Here is a 17500-nt window from a genome sequence, read left to right on the forward strand (position 1 = left end):
TCATCACCACTGGGTGTCATCAGCAGCTTTGGGGGGAGAGGTCAAGGATCCTGGCATCTGTGGTTAGATGGGCCTCATTTGAGAAAGCCCCTCCCTCACCTCCTACTCCTTCTACTTCCTTGATGTGTGCCCCTGACCCAAGACACCTTGGATATCTGAGCCTCAGTTTTGTCTTTTGGGAAACAGAAGGCATTACACCCCCTACTAAGGTGGTGAGGACAGAAGGAAAGAATGTTTCCAAATCTCCCAGTGTAGGTAGAATCATGGTTTGATAAAGAGCAGCTATTTTTGTTTTTTCTGCCCCAAATGAATTCAGTGAGGGGTAGATTTACTTGTCAGAAAATAGCACTGGTTTGAGAGTCTGTCTAAAGATCCTTGGATTTTTGCTATTCTCTGCCTGATTTTCTGTCCATTGCTGTAAGAGAAAACTATCTTAGAACCCATTCCCAGCTCTCACTGACTAGCTGTCTGACCGTGGACGAGTGCTTCGATCTTTCCAGCCTTCTGTTTCCTCCCCTGGAAATGAGATTCTAGGTGTACTCATCAGTTTTAGGGGCTGCTTGTCACCCCTCTCTGAATGAGTCTGTACTTTCTTTTGGTTTATTGAGTACTGAATAGTGAGTGTGCCAAAGACTCTTCTAGGCGCTGAGGATGCAACAGGGAATAAATCAAAGTCCCTAGGGAGTTTACAATTCTTGTGATAGGCATAAAAATAAATCATAAGCCAGTGAGAGACCAGCTGATTAAAGGGTTTATTTTCTTTTAATTCCCATTAATTGCAGTAACAGATAACCCAATCTTATAGCCCTTGAAATTTTCGTATCCACAAACACTTTATTTCCTGTTTCCAAGTGGGGAATATTTTGTTTTTTTGTTTCACTTTGGTCAACGTGGTAACATCCAATCATAAATGGTCGGCTTTACTCGCAGTGGATAAGCTTTCCCCTAATATTTATAATAATTAAAGGAACAAATGGAGAGATGGTCAAGAGCATGAAAGCAGACAATCATGGATTTTAACAGGGGTTTTGCAAGGGATTTGTGTTCTCATTATAGATATGATACAGCCTGTCTCTTGGAAAAGGCATGGAAACATCAGTGTATGTTTTATAACTATACCTGAGTCTGTTAATTATACCTCCTTTTTCCTTTATTTTTAATTTTTAATTTTTTTTATATACCTGCGTTTTAATAAGTAAAATATTTTTGCCTGGGCTTCAGGATGCTGTGAATGAAATGCATACATGTACAAACTGTGTGCACTATTTCATATGTATAAAATATACATGGCAGTATCAGAAAGTTTCAGGCCTTAGAGAATCTTACTCCCCCATAATCTTATATAATATCACTTCAAAGGATTTGTTGTGAGTGCTTAGGTCACAACTGACGCTCAGTAAAAAGATACGTTCTCTTTTTGAACACATGAACGTTAATTGAAATAACAGATCCATCCATATTCATCACTAATTGCACGAATAAAATGCAGCACTTCCCTCCACGTGCTCCCCAGCCTAGGGATGTCTGCCCAGAGTCAGGCTGGGGTGGGACGAGGCCCAAAAGCCGCGGGTGCTCCTGAGTCACGCCCACCCGCGCCGCCCCCCCGGACCCCGCCCCCGGACGGTGGGGAAGCGATTACGCGGGTGCAGCAGAAAGCCAGCGCCCACCCGAAAGACAAAGGGACGGGCTGCCGCGGTGGAGTGGAAGAACGCTCCGCACTCTGCTTGGCACGCGAGGCCCAGTAAGCACTTTGTAGCAGCTCCCGCCGCGGGGTCACGCCCAGCGCCTAGCGATACTCTCCATGGCAACCAGGGCTGGGCAAAAGCCCCGCCCCGCCCCGCCCACCCCGCCCCACCCCATCCCACCCCGCCCCACCCCATCCCACCCCGTCGCGTTGCGACGGGCGTTTTGCGTCACTGCGGCGCGCCGGAAGTGACTGATACAGTCGCTAGGCAGCCCGGAAATTGCGGCTGTAGGGGATTACTTTGGACTCTGACTCCCAGCTTGCGATGGGTTGCGACGGGGGAACAATTCCCAAGAGGCATGAACTGGTGAAGGGGCCGAAGAAGGTTGAGAAGGTCAGTGAAATGGGCCCAGTGGGGCCCGGGGGTAGTGGGGCACGCGGACGCCCCCAGGGAGCGAAAGGGGGTGGGAGGGGGAGGCAGCGGGTTTCCACACGCAACTGTGCTCATTTATCCCTTTCAGAGAACTCAAGATTAACCACAGTATTAATAACGGACCTTTATTGAGTGCGTGCTGTTGTTATTCACCCGGCAGTACGCGTAATATGGGGTATCTCATGTAATTCCCAAAACAGCTCTACGGGTACATACTGTCAAAAGACATGGAAATTGAGGCTCAGGAAGAGAAAGTTGCAAAGCTAGTAAGTGGCAGAACCAGGATTTGAAGTCTGTCTGCTGCTAGTAACAATGATACAAATGGCTGCTGTTTGTTGAGTTTTGTACATAGTAACTTCGTTTTCTCAGTGAGGTCTTCTCAAACCGTTACCTATGAGACCAGGTCCTCCTCTTTTTTTTTTTTTTTTTCTGCTGCGCTGCGAGGCATGTGGGATTTTAGTTCCCCGACCAGGGATGGAACCCGTACCCCCTGCAGTGGAAGCGCGGAGCCCTAAGCACTAGACCGCGAGGCAAGTCCCCAGGTTCTCCTCTTAAAAACTATCTAACAACCATGTACACTGCTTCCAGGTTGATTAATGTTGATCTCAGAGGATGGTAAGCTCCTGGTGGCAGAGCCTGCACCTTTTCCCCCCTCTACAACTAGCACAGCTCCTGGTGCAGTAAATATAGTGGATAAATGAATGAGTGGATAATCCCTAATTCTCGCCAGTGATTGGGCAAATTATGTATTATAATTTCCATGCTACTAACAGGGAAATTGAGTCAGTAACGTGACCAAGATCATGCAACTGGTAGGTAATGAAGCCAGGTTTCCCATCCAGTTATTCAGGATTTCAAAGTTAGCACTAGTAATTACTTTTTAATAATAGAAGGTGTGTAAAGCACCTGATACAAGTGGCTGGCACATTGTGGATGGTCCATATGAGTCTCCATTCAGCAGCCAGAGAAGTCTTTTTTAAAGATAAATTCCACATATCAACTGTATTTAAACCACTCCAGTGGCTTCCCATTGTATTCAGAAAAAGAATCCCACAAGACCCTGTGTGGTCAGACAGGGTCTGATGTAATTACCTCATCTTCTGCCCTTCTCCAGCCCTTTCATTCTGTTCCAGCTACACAGGCCTTGTTCCTCAACCTGGAGTATAATTTCCTCAACCTGATATGTTCTTCACTGAGATAGTCATATCATTTGGGGGTTTTTGTTTTTGTTTTTTAACATCAATCAGTTCTTTACTCAAATGTTATCTCAGTCCACTGTAGCCAAAATACATCTCACTTCTGATCACTCTATCCTCTTCTGCTGCTTTATTTTTCTTTCTTTTTTTTAAAAAAATTATTTATTTATTATTTATTTATTTTGGCTGCGCCGGGTCTTAGTTGCAGCATGTGGACTCTTAGTTGCGGCATGCATGCAGGATCTAGTTCCCTGACCAGGGATCGAACCCAGGCCCCCTGTGTGGGGAGCGTGGAGTCTTACCCACTGGACCACCAGGGAAGTCCCTACTTTTCTTTATAGTGCTTATCACTATATTTGTTCTTGTCTATTTCCTATATGGACAGGGTCCTTGTACGTCTTATTTCTGCGACCCCTATGATGTGTCTGCCACACAGTAGACACCCAACAAATATGTGGAATTTGAGAGTGAATGAACACCCAGGAGGATGGAGTGTACCCTCTAATCATACCTACATGTGCAGAGATTAATGCTGGGTAGTTACCACTTGTGTGCGAGAGCTTTTACCCAAAGAGTATTCAGCTCAGTTTTGTTAACTTGTGCCCAGAGCTGAAGAAGTAGCTTAATGAAAGGCTTGGCAAAGAATAGGTGTCAGTAGGGGATAGAAAAGAAAAAAGGGTGATCTGAAACAACTAGAGTGCCCAGGCAGGATGGATTTTTATTATCCTTATTCACTCAACAAATACTTATTAAGTGCTTACCATATACACCATTCTAGGCCCTGAGGATTCAACAGGAAACAGAGTCCAGCCCTTGTAGAGCTTACATTTTCAAATAGATAAATAATAACATTTGTTGATCACTCATATGGTATGTTGGGTCTGGCCCAAAACATTACTCAAATTTGAGACCTTGCCCTGAAAAGAGTGACCCTAGAATAAATGTTTTCAGAAGTTTTGGGGGGACCAATTTTTAAATTCCTGGGCAAGGAGTAATCTAGAAAGTAGATCCTAAACTTGCTGAACATGGCTTTTTATTTTTTTATTTTTTTAAATTGATTTTTTGTTAGCTGCATTGGGTCTTCATTGCCGCGTGCAGGCTTTCTCTAGTTGCGGTGAGCGGTGAGCGGGGGCTACTCTCTGTTGCGGTGCGCTGGCTTCTCATTCCAGTGGCTTCTCTAGTTGCGGGGCACGGGCTCTAGGCGTGGGCTTCAGTAGTTGTGGCACAACGGCTCAGTAGTTGTGGCTTGCGGGCTCTAGAGCTCAGGCTCAGTAGTTGTGGTGCACGGGCCTAGTTGCCCCGTGGCACGTGGGATCTTCCTGGACCAGGGATCGAACCCGTGTCTCCTGCATTGGCAGGTGGATTCTTAACGATTGTGCCACCAGTGAAGTCCCCTGCCTGGCTTTTTATCCTAGCTCCTTTGTCTGCTTGCCTGTTTGTGACCCTGACATGTAACTTAATTTCTTCGTATGTCAGTTTCCTCAACTACAAAGGTAAAAATCCTAACTCAGAAGGTTTTATGAGGGCTACAAGACAAGTCACTGTAAGTGCTTAGCACAGTGCCTGGCACACAGTAAACACTTAAGTAGTTGTTCCTGCAAAAATTAAATTTAAGGGAATTAAAAATTTTTTTCTTCCTGTTTTCTTTCAAATGTGCCATCCTGTTACATTATTCAGGTTTGACATTTGAGGAAGAGGAAAGAGTGGGACATGGAATATTAAATGAAAATATCATTTGAGGGCTATGGAAGGTCTCAGATCTGGATCTTTATACTGTGGATAATGGCCTGATATGCCACATAGTGAGCAGTTGGCAAAAAACACTTCTGTTAAATTGCTGATTTTATAAAGAATTATACAGTCTTTGTGCTGACCTGTTTTTTTTAAAAAATGCCTATCTTCTCAATTCTTTGTCCTTAAATTCTGCTACAACTTTGGAGCCTTTCCCATTGTTAGGAATTAACCTGTACTGCTTGATTTTTCTGTATGGCCTTCCTAACTTACTGTTAAGATACAGATATTAATATGTAACTAGCATAAGCAATATAATGACTTGATGTAAACTGTTTCTTTGTACATGTCATGTATAGAGAGGCCTTTATTTGACATAGTGTCGGTTACTTGTGACTTTTTAAATCCCGACTTCGTGTGTCACTATCTTTGATTTAAAAAACAAAAATCGTGGGACTTCCCTGGTGGTGCACTGGTTAAGACTCCGCACTCCCAATGCAGGGATCCTGGGTTCAATCCCTGGTCAAGGAACTAGATCCCACGTGCATGCCGCAACTAAGGGTTCACATGCCACAACTAAGGAGCCGGTGAGCTACAACTAAGACCCGGCACAACCAAATAAATAAATAAATAAATATTTTAAAAACAAAGAAACAAAAAAATTGTCACAGTGTGGTATTACTGAATAAGCCTTTATATGTGGAACTGTAGACCATGTGTCTTTCAGAGGTGAAAATTAATTGACAGGATTTTTTTTTCTTTTCTCAGGTTGACAAGGATGCTGAGTTAGTGGCCCAGTGGAACTATTGTACTCTAAGTCAAGAAATATTAAGACGACCAATAGTTGCCTGTGAACTTGGCAGGTATGGTTCCTTTACTTAACGGAGACGAGTTTTTATTAAATGATCTTAAAAAGAATTTTAATGTATAAATGCTGTTCTTGATTCATCAAATGTGAATGAGCTCCAGCAAATTTGTGAAGCCTGGGTTATCATTCTCTGTCTCAAAACATACTTCTGCACTTTTCTATTCAGTTTGGTTTATTTAATCCATGGGTTGAAAACTCAGGGGCCATTAGGAGTTAAGTTATAAAGATAAATGCATGGAGGACCCATGTGGGGTCAGTAGGGAACGGTGAGGACTGGGGGAAACTGGAGAGTTCACGTCCTGTCTAAGGGGTAGCTGCAGGAGTTCCCTGGTAGTCCAGTGGTTAGGACTGACTCCATGCTCTCACTACCGAGGGCCCAGGTTCAATCCCTGGTTGGAGAACTAAGGGCCCACAAGCTGTGCTGCACGGCCGGCAAAAAAGGCAAATTACGGGGTAGCTGCTCTTCAGTTCCAGCCTGCTGTTACAGTTCAAGAATGTAGACTGAGTCCAGAACATCTGATTTTTTTTTTTTCTTTCTTTTTTTCAGGGGAAGTTGAAAATGTGTACTTTTTTTTTTTTAATTAATTAATTAATTTATTTATTTTTGGCTGTGTTGGGTCTTCGTTTCTGGGTGAGGGCTTTCTCTAGTTGTGGCAAGCGGGGGCCACTCTTCATCGCGGTGCGTGGGCCTTTCACTATCGTGGCCTCTCTTGTTGCGGAGCACAGGCTCCAGGCGCGCAGGCTCAGTAATTGTGGCTCACGGGCCTAGTTGCTCCGCGGCATGTGGGATCTTCCCAGACCAGGGCTCGAACCTGTGTCCCCTGCATTGGCAGGCAAATTCTCAACCACTGCACCACCAGGGAAGCCTGAAAATGTGTACTTTTATATTAAATCTCCCAATTTAGAAAAAGCCTTGATCAGGTCACATTCAGTCCTCAGGCTGCCAGTTTGTAGCCTTTTGTTTAAACTAGTTTCTTTCTTTGTATGCTTTGGAAATGGTTGGTACAGGATTAAATTTACTTTTTTTTTTAGGAGTGCAGGGCATTTCTATTATCAGACGTCAATGACTTTGGATTGTACTAAGTTTAGTCTTCTTCCTTTGGGTGAAGGTTGATTATTGCCAGGATGTTTTGACTGATCTTTATTGTTGCAGACTTTACAACAAAGATGCCATCATTGAGTTTCTATTGGACAAGTCTTCCGAAAAGGCTCTTGGGAAGGCAGCCTCTCACATTAAAAGCATTAAGGTAAGACAGGTGATTCGGAAGTGCTCCGGGGGTTTCAGTGGTTAGGGTTTTATTTTATAGAATTCATGTACATTTTAGACTGAACTTGGAAATTTGGAATTCCAGTCCCACCCAGCCACCTAATAAAGGTGTGATTTGGGGCAGGTCACTTGAAGTTCAAACCAGAAGTCCCCACACCCGTACTTCCTGGATTATAAATCTGTTGTGAGTTCATATGAGTGAAAGAACTTCAAAACTGTAGTATACAAGTTTCAAAACTTCGAAACTTGTATATTGTGCTGTATAAATGTTGGGAAGCATTATTTTTATAGTTAAAACTCAGCCACTCGAATTTTGGTTTGGAAGACACTTTTATAGAATTAGAGATTTTTATAGGTAGATAACTATTCAATCATTGTGGTTATCTCCTGCTGATTAGAGGTTCTGAAAGTTCTTTCATAAAAGTGGAAAAACAAGTTTTTTAGTAAAGGAAGTTTGTTGAGAGGACAGAATCTGTCAAATCTGGTCAGAGGGAGAAAAATCAGAGTAGTGAAGAGTTTGAGAACCACCAAGCTTGACAGGTGAAAACACTCTCTGTGTATGACATGTCGAGGCCTCATGGCTAGTCAGTGGGGCGCTTAAACCAGATCCAGAGCCCCTGACTCCCAGGCTAAGGCTTTGAGTTTTTTCCTCCTTCTTTTTCCTTTTAAATTTTTTTTATTGTTATAATAGGCTTTTTGTTTGAGTTCTTGGGGTAATGTTTATTTCAGACAAATTAGTAATTCTGAGATGTAGCTGTTGGTGGTGCTGTAGAGGTAACCACGCTGATTGTCGTCACCGTTTCCTTGGGAGGAGAACTCATTTCTCAAAAACCCACAGTAGCATAATTATCTTATCTCAAAAATGTGATTATCACTGAAATTAACTTATACAAGTCTATACTTAAAACACAGTATATAATGTATGTGGTGAACTTTTAATTTTAATGCAAAATTTTTTTTCCAAGAAATCACAACTGTAAAGACAAAAGGATTCACATAAAACAATGCAAAGGTTATTATTACTGCAGTTAATAGTCCACAGATACTCTGAGCAGAGAACTTGATGAACACACAAGCAGGAAGCCGACCCCGTGTGTGGTGGCTTTTTCCTTTCAAGGTGCTCAGCTGCTCTCTGGAGTGTTGAAATCAAATGGTGCAGTTAAATATGAGGAAATGCTTCAAATGCTAAAGTGGGGCTGTTAAGTCACTCCTTGTAAAACTGAATTTTGAAAACCGGAACACCTGGATCTTGGAGTATGACAGTAATCTCTGGCTAATATTCTGCCTTGGACTCATTAGACCATGGCCTCACAGATTTTACCGTCTGTTTAGCTGTTAAATAAGCGTGGCTTGTCAGTAATATGGACAGCCTCAGTGAGGCTTCATCAGCCAGGAAAGAAAGTGTTCCTTTCTGGATGAAACTAATACAAAGCTTTCTTCTCTTAGTGGGGTAAATTTTCATGTCTGAAGTTACTTTGCCTTATATAGCAAAATGCTTGTAAAATAGAAATTAATTATTTGCTAGACAGTGCATTTAAAAAATTTTGTTTTCTATCACAACTTATGGTTTAATTTTATATCCATGTTAATTGATGTTAAAGGAAAGTAGAAAAAGAGGTTTGGACGGGAAGGGACTAGAATAATAATTAAGGCTAAAGATGATCCATTTGTCAAAGGAACTCTTAAAATATTCATGTTTTTTTCACAGAATGTGACAGAACTGAGGCTTTCTGATAACCCCGCCTGGGAAGGAGATAAAGGAAACACTAAAGGTGACAAACACGATGACCTCCAGCGGGCACGTTTCATCTGCCCCGTTGTGGGCTTGGAGATGAATGGCCGACACAGGTCAGTAATGGATGTGGGCAGATGATGTGGAGTCTGGGTGAGTGATCCCAGTGCTGTTAGGATCTGTGCCAAAGCTTAATAATCACACGGATTTCCTTAAGGTGTCTTTTGGTTTGGGTAGTGCACAAGACCATGTTCATTCCCTACCAGCCACGTGTAACATGGCCTCTTTGTTGTCTGCAGCTTTCTATTCTTGAGGTTAGGAGAGCCTAAAGTAAAGAGGGAGTTTAAAAATTTGTCTTGTGACACTTAAGAGACTTGAGTTGAGTTCTTTGGTCTTCTCCTATGGGAAAGAAAGTAAAGGACAGATGTTTTCCATCAAACAAATCCCATTTCCTTACAATTGCTAAAAACTCTGCAGTGGAAAACGATCTTACAGAACGTGTGGGTGATCAGTCAGTGAAAGGCCCGGTTGATGAGGATAACTTGCTTTGAATTTGTAGATAACAGGTCCTCTGGCTAGAGCACCAGAAATCTTAAGCTTGAGATGTATATAGCAAATGCAAGTAAGCAAGTATATTTCCCCCTTAAAAAATATGAATGTCGAGTGGATTAGTAGGTGCCTTTTTATAGGATGTCTCACTTTGCCAAAGCTTTAAACTTTTTTCCCACCATTTAGAAATACCTTTAGTAGCTGGTAGTCCATACTGTCATCTGGAATCTTCCATCTAACATATTACGTGTTGAAATCATTTAGGCCTCTCTTAAAGTTTACCGTTTAGTGGTGATCCTGTGAGGTGATGGGTATGATAATGAGCTTGACTGTGAAGATCGTCTTACGATTTCTACACAGAGCAGATCATCAAGTTGTACACCTTCAATATATACAATTCCTGTTTGTCAATTATACCCAAATAAAGCTGAAAAAAGCCTTTCATTTCATGCCCAAATGAAAGGCTAAAGTTCACAAGAGAAATATTCTGGGGAATGAGATTCATGTACCTAACCTTGTCCTACTTGTGTGTGTGTGTGTGTGTACGTACACATTATTTTGAGGTGAAAGTCCTAACATTCACAATCTTTTTAAAGTGTATGTTTCAGTGGCGTTTAGTACATTCTCAGTGTTGTGCAACCATCACCTCCATCTAGTTCCAAAACATTTTCATCACCCCAAAGTAAAACCCCCTACCCATTAAGCAGTCCCTCCCCATGCCCCCTCCCCCCAGCCCCTAGCAGCAAACAATCTGCTTTCTGTCCAGTGGGTTTACCTAGTCTGAATATTTCATATAAATAGAATCACACAATATGTGACCTTTTGTATCTGGCTTCCCACTTCTTTTTAAGAAAACCATGGTTCACCCCCAAAAGAGGAACTTAGCAGAAACAGACTCAACTCTGGCGTCTTGAGTAGGGGTTACCTCTAACCTGTTGCTCCGATTGTGGCTTCCCCTAGTTTTTTCCCTTTCATTTGCTGGTTAATCTCTTCTCCTTTTTCTCTTCTCAGTTAATTGAGCTTTGCCTGTTTTGGCTTTGCCCGCTTGCTGTTAATAGGGCCTCCACACTAGAAAATTGATTTTGGGGTTAGTTTGTATATTTAATAACATTTGTATAATAAAGATTTAAGTGTATAGAAAAATAGAAATAGGTTATTGGTATAATAAAAACATTTAGCCTTTGTTTAAAGAAAAACCATTTCCTAAATCACTAATACTTAGTAAGCATTCATAAAGCAGGGTTTTTTTTTAGTCCTAAACATTTAGTGAATATTAGTATGATGTTATTAATTTGGTTTTCGTTAGAGCAATCTGCATCTGCTATAATCCCTGAGATTAAAAGTTTCTATGGAGAAATTGGAGAAAGTTTCTATGGTGAAAAGTTTGGAGAAAGTTTCTATGGTGGCATTTTTTAGAGGAACATAAGAAGTAAATGTGAGGGACTTCCCTGGTGGTCCAGTGGCTAAGACTCTACGCTCCCAATGCAGGGGGCCCGGGTTTGATCCCTGGTTGGGGAACTAGATCCCACATGCTGCACTGAAGACTTCGCATGCCGCAGTGAAGATCCCACATGCTGCGACTAAGACCCAGCACAGCCAAATAAATAAATAAATAAATAAGTAAATTAAAAAGAAGTAAATTGTGAAAGTGCTTTTTGCACCTTTGCCGCATCCTAGCCTCCAGTGACAGCACTGTTAGCTGTTCGGTGTCTTAACGCCTTCTACAGACCTCTGCAACACCAACACAGACAACACACTTCCCTGCACCTCTGCAAGAGAGATACAAATAGACACGTATGCTTCCCACCGGCACAGAATCATATTACACATATTTTGTAACCTTATTTTTTTCTACTTCTCTGTCTAATTTAAACATTTTCTTGGCCATACATAACACTTATTCTTTTCCTTATTCCTTATTCTTTTTTTTTTTTTTTTAATTTATTTGGTTGCGTCAAGTCTTAGTTGTGGCAGGCGGGCTCCTTAGTTGCAGCACGTGGGCTCTTAGTTGCGGCAGGCAGGGTCCTCAGTTGTGGCTCGCGGGCTCCCCAGCTGTGGCACGCAAACTCCTAGTTGCAGCATCATGTGGGATCCAGTTCCCGGACCAGGGATCGAACCCGGGGCCCCTGCCTTGGGAGTATGCAGTCTTAACCACTGCGCCACCAGGGAAGTCCCACCTTATTCTTTTTAATAGCTGTATAAGAGTTCATATTTATTTAACCAGTCCTCTGTTGATGGGCATTTAGGTGGCTTCCTCTTCTTCCTTGCTGTACTGCACAGCTTCATAAATACATACTTGTGCATGTGTACACTTGTGGGCATGATTCTGTAGGAGAAAGTCTGCAGAGTGATGCTTTACCTGATACTACTGCCAATTGTCCTTCTGAAATGTTGTACCGTGTTGTACCCACCCATCAACAAACGTGCCTGTTTCCTCAGACAGTTTCCAACTGGATACCTTCAGACTCTTTCATTATTGCCTGATAGGTAAAACACTGTATGTCTTTGTTTGAAATGCATTTCTGTAATTAACAGTAGGGGTTAAGCATCTTTTATGTGTTTTGGCCATTTATATTTCTCTTGTCAACTGCATGTTAATGCCCTTTGCCCATTTTTCTATATTGTGTACTGTTGCTTTTAAAGACCTCTTTGAATATTCATAAACTCTGAACCTCATATGTGTTTAAAATATTATCTCCCTGAGTTCCTATTCTGTCTTTTGACTTTGTGGTGTTTTTTAAAAATGCCTCTATTTATTTTTATTGATAGAGTCTTTTTTCCAAAGGATTATTGCAAGGGGGTAGGAGTGGAACTTTGGCCTATGTTTGTGGTTTTAATTTCAACACACAAGTTTCTCCTCTCTCTGAAAGTAGAGATTTTCCTAAGTGACTAAGAAAACTTTCCTAAGCTGAAATGGCATAAATTGAAGAAGCAGTTACCCTTAAGACACATCTTGCTAGCAGATGCACAAAATAAATAGGGATAAAGCACAGATGGGGCTTCCCTGGTAGTACAGTGGTTGAGAATCTGCCTGCCAATGCAGGGGACACGGGTTCGAGCCCTGGTCTGGGAAGATCCCACATGCCGCGGAGGAACTGGACCCATGAGCCACAACTACTGAGCCTGCGCGTCTGGAGCCTGTGCTCCACAACAAGAGAGGCCGCGACAGTGAGAGGCCCGTGCACCATGATGAAGAGTGGCCCCCACTCACCGCAACTAGAGAAAGCCCTCGCACAGAAACGAAGACCCAACACAGCCAAAAATAATAAATAAATAAATAAATAAAAAATTTAAAAAAAAAAAAGCACAGATGGTCACGGTTCAAAGCTATGGCAGCTTGACACTGAGATCTTGAGTGTAGTTCCTCTAGAAGGAGCTTGGGGTGCAAGCTACCTGTACAACAGCGTGCTGCAAAACAAATGCTGAATGCCAGTTTTTAGTTTTTGCCATTTTTCATAGAAGCAGAAATCCACTTTGGATTTCTTTCCGTTAGCGAAAATAGGTACTAATGTAGGTCTTTCGTAAAAATGAAGTGGCGTAAAGCAAACTTTCAGAAAGTGGGGTGGGTGTGTGTGTGTGTGTTTTAAGTACTTTATTTATTTAGGACACACTGATTTTTTTTTTCTTAATGGAATTAAATATAACCATTTTTTTCTTAGTGGTTCTTGGCCTTTGTGTAAACAGAACAAATGTTAATTGATAACATGGGTAATAATTTTTAAATTGTTATTTAAGTCATTCTCCATGTTGGGTTATTTCTCCAGGTTTTGTTTCCTGCGGGGCTGTGGTTGCGTGTTTTCTGAACGAGCCCTGAAAGAGATAAAAACAGAAGTTTGTCACACGGTGAGTTGTTGACATGCATCCTTTGTTCCTTCCCAGTAGCTGAAGAAATCAGATGGTTTGGGGTCCCCCCTCCATGTGTCATTTCAGCATCTTTCAATTCTTTCTGAAACATGGATCTAATTAGTTGCTTCTCTGCTTAAAACCTTTCTACTCCTGTCCTTGCCGGAAGTAGAGACTCAGACCGCCTCTTGTGACGTGTCCCTGCCCGCCTGTCCTCTCCTGTGCCATCGTCCACCGTGACCTGCCAGCGGGAGGGGTCCTGCTCGCCGAACCTTAGTTCCAGAGCCATTGCTTCCTGTGTGAACCTTGTTGCTCAGTCTCCTTCCCTGCTCCCTGGGCACCTTATTATCCCACTGATCTCACCATGGTGTAATTGCTAGTTAGGTGGTGCTTTCCCTGCTGGACCATGAGGGTTTCTTCTTCTAACTCTTTTTTTTTTTTTTTTTAAGACTTTATTTTTTTTTGAGCAGCTTTACGTGCACAGCAAAATTAAGAGGAAAGTAAGGGGTTTCCCCTCTACCCTCACACGTGCCTCCCCCATCATCAGCATCCCCCCGAGAGCGGTGTACTCGTTCCAGGTAGCGAGCCTACGTTGACACCCCATCATCACCCACATCCCCTTTACATTAGGGTTCACTCGTGGGGCTGTACATTCTGTGGGCTTGGACAAGTGTATAATGACGTGTATCCATCATTATAGCCTCACGTGGTGTATCTTCGCTGCCCTCGTGATCCCCTGTGCTCCGCCTATGAGTGTTTGAGAGCGAGGGCAAAGCTCGTCCACCTCTTCACCCCGCCGGCCTTGTTCTCCCCGGGGCAGGTCGCACGTCCTCAGTAGACGCCCCCGGGGGTGAGCAAACCCATCACGTGAGGGCGCGCTTGCCCAGCTCACGTGAGGGAGGTGCGGAGGACTTCGCCCTCACGGGGTTGCTGCTGCAGCCCAGGACATCTGTGTCTGGGTGTTCTGCCAGTCTGTGGAGAGCCTGGCATTTACTTTAATGTCATGGACACCGGTGACTCCTGGCTGCACTTTCACCCACATTAATTCTGCTTGGATTTCCTTAGGCGTCCGGTACTGTTTATCCCTGTTGTGAATTATTCTTTGATCCAGTAGCTATCGTGGAACCGCTGTCATGGGCCAGCCCCGTCCTAGGCATGTGGGGTGGTGTACATTGTAGATAAGATTGATCCAGTCCCTGCCTTCATGGAACCCGCATTCCAGGTGGAGAGAGAGACACTCAGGTAACCGAGCAAGGCAGGACCGATTGTGACAGCTGCCAGGAAGGAAACGCAGCGGGTGAGGTACCGGAGGGAGAGAGGCCTCTTCAGTGGTGGTCAGCAGAGGCGCCTCTGGAGGTTTGAGCTAAGACCTGAGGGTGAGCAGGAGCCAGCCAAGCAAGGTCTGAGCCAAAGCTCAGAAGTGACGGAGGACTTCGCTAGTTGAAGGAACAGAAAGTGCGGTGGAGGGTGGGGACGGGAGAGAAGTAGATGAGGTCGAGGGTCAGGCAGGGGCCACCTTCTGTAGGGCCCAGGTGGCCATGCTGGGGCTTGTGGGTTTTGCCCTAAGAGCGGTGGGAAGCTGGGGGCAGCTTTCGGCCAGGCCGGATGTACTTTAGTTTCAGAATGATTTCTCTGTAAAGAAGTCAGACGTGGAGGAGGATACGCTCAAATGTGATTCCGTTTATTTGAGACTCAAAGACAGACAAAAGGTGATTGGTAGTGAAGAAGTCAGGGAGGGGCGTGGAGTTGTTTCCAGTTTGGGGTGATTACGGATCAAGCCATCATAGAATTTGGAATCTGTCTCATGAAGCTTTTGCCAAAAAAAGAGAAATTCAAAGAATGCATTCAGGAATTGATTCATGTCATTTATTGTCCAGTATTTATTATGTCTCTTGTGTTCAAGACGATGTTACAGGTGTTCCCAGGGAGGATAGGTCGTGAAGGAATCAGTCCCTGTGCTCAGGGAGACTGCAGTCGTGCAGGAATCAGGTTACATGAAAAATCATATTCTGCTTTGTTTTTTGAGGCCAGTTGCCAAGTGGATGTAAGGGTGTTACTGGAGTTGAAGGGCCAGAGAACTTTCTGGCTGTGCTGCTGAGAAATGGCTTTATGGGAGGAGACATTTGTTCTAGGCCTTGAAGGCAGAGCATGTTCTCATGGGTCAGGCTTTCCCAGAGAGTGGGACACGGCTGCTGGCGTAGGTGAGCTGGTGTGAGGGGTCCACAGACAGGACCCCAGACGTCCCTGTGAGACATTGCACAGCAGGACGGTAGCTCCCATTCTGGCACACCTTCGCCCGTGTGCCTGCGTGCCTTGCGGAGAAAGTCTCCGTTTGGTCCTGGGATAGTTTTAATGCATCTCACTGAGCTCCCAAGAGAGAGCGCACCTTAACGCTCAGAGCTTTGGCAGGCAGGGCCTCGAGAGACTTGTTTGTGTTCTCGCAGTTTTATGCTTTCTTTACATTTATGGCAAGGGGTACTATTTCTATACATATGGTATGAATATAAAGTCAACATTTAAGGTAAATTTAAGTAAAAACAATGGGTAGATTTAAAGAAAAATATTAAGATACTGACGGTACCTTAGGCAGGGGAACACCTGAAGTTTGAGAGACGCCCTTGTTAGTGATGGTGGGTGCGCTGTGGGCAGAGGGAATGAGTGGGAGAGGAGAGCAGCCATCACACTCAGGGGAGGAAGTGCCGGGCAGCCTGTGAAGGTGGGGCCTCAAGGTGTAGTCCTGCCCCAGCCGCTCAGGAGCAGGGAGAGGCCAGAGATGTGAGTCAGACTGGTGGCGGAAACTCTGAGTGCCAGGCAGAGGAGCAGCTGCGGGGGCGTGCAGCACGTGGCCCCTGATGCCTTTGCAGCAGCAGAGTGCGTTGGGAGCAGCGGTGTGTAGGTCTGTGCAGTATGGGCAGAGGGAAAAGACTAAACAAGAGCAAGAATCTGACAGCAGGTGAGGAAAAGGAGCCTGAGAGAGAAGTCTCGTGAAGGAGGGGGAGCTCAGCTGGCCTGGGCTTCCTGCGAGCAGGAAAGGAACCTCGCTCGCATTTGCTCTGTGTCCAAGTGCGTGTGTGTTTTCACAAATAGTGCGTGAGGCGTTGTCTGAGTGTTAGACACATTCGCAGGTACACTCAGGAAGTTTACTTGAAAGAATATACATATGGGAAGGTGGGAAGTGAAGCTGAAATTTATTAAAGCAGCCAAATGTCCTAGATCAGTGGTTCCCAACCCAGGCTGCACTGCAGAATCACCACAGTGGTTTGCTAAGTTCCCACTCCCCACCTCAGACCCCACGTGAGAATCTTCAGGGTTAATGTGGAGCCCGCGTGGAGTTCCACTTTTATATAAGCTCCCAGAATAATTCTAAGGGGCAGGCAGGTTTGGGGGACTCAGGGATCGAAAGCAGTCAGGCTTCTTTCCCCGACCCACAGGGATAACTGTCTCTTAGATTGGTATGCAGTTGTCCTCTTCATTGGCTGACCTCAGACATCCATAACCATCTTGACAGACTTTCAGCAGAATAGGAGTGTCTGCTCACAGCTCTGCAGAGAAGTTGATTTTATTTCATGGAAATGCAACATTACAAGGGAACTCTGAAATCATTTTGTTGGTGTCTGGGAACAAAGTGCTAGTAAACTTCTGAAAGTCTACGTAGAACACTTCAAGGGAAAGGAAGGAAGTAGGAGGAAAGGGGAAGCAACTGCATCAGGATTGCACAAGAAGCGGAGACCAGATAAGGACCGGACACCGGCTCCTCCAGTCTCCTAATGGGGGCTGCCAGGGCTGTTGAGACCACCCGCCGTCAAGACAGGACCCTGGCTGGAATCCAGGAACACCTCAGGGACAAAATTCTCTTAAAAATAAATCTGTTGTCAGAAGAGTAATATTTTACTCTTTTCACTTGTATAATCGCCTTAAAAATTGCCTTTGCATACGTAGCTAGATTGAATACTCTGCGTATTAGTTTGCTAGGGCTGCCATAACAAGGTACCACAAACTGGGTGACGTCACAGAAATTTATTTTCTTACAGTTCTGGAGGCTAGAAGTCTGCAGTCGCAATGTTGGCTGGGTTGGTTCTTGCTGAGGGCAGTGAGGGGAGGATCTGTTCCAGACCTGTCTCCCTGAGTTGTCGATGGCCGCTTCTCCCTGTGTCTGTTCATATGGTCTTCCCTCTATGGAGTTTGTCCCCGTGTCCA

General features: G+C 44.2%; 1 protein-coding gene across 2 annotated transcripts in view; it reads left to right on the plus strand.

Annotated features, from left to right (window-relative positions):
- Window positions 1–1928: 1928 nt before the first annotated feature.
- The window catches only part of RTF2 (replication termination factor 2), a 41282-nt gene continuing 25710 nt past the window's right edge, over window positions 1929–17500 (plus strand). For both annotated transcript variants that reach the window (XM_007185267.2, XM_007185268.2), the window contains exons 1-5: window positions 1929–2078; window positions 5813–5907; window positions 7066–7159; window positions 8888–9027; window positions 13225–13303. In XM_007185267.2, the coding sequence (XP_007185329.1) occupies window positions 2010–2078; window positions 5813–5907; window positions 7066–7159; window positions 8888–9027; window positions 13225–13303 (477 nt within the window). In that variant the 5' untranslated portion in view covers window positions 1929–2009. The remainder of the gene's footprint in view (window positions 2079–5812; window positions 5908–7065; window positions 7160–8887; window positions 9028–13224; window positions 13304–17500) is intronic.

Source organism: Balaenoptera acutorostrata, chromosome 15 (genome assembly GCF_949987535.1).
Source record: "Balaenoptera acutorostrata chromosome 15, mBalAcu1.1, whole genome shotgun sequence".
Taxonomy (NCBI): Eukaryota; Metazoa; Chordata; class Mammalia; order Artiodactyla; family Balaenopteridae; genus Balaenoptera; species Balaenoptera acutorostrata.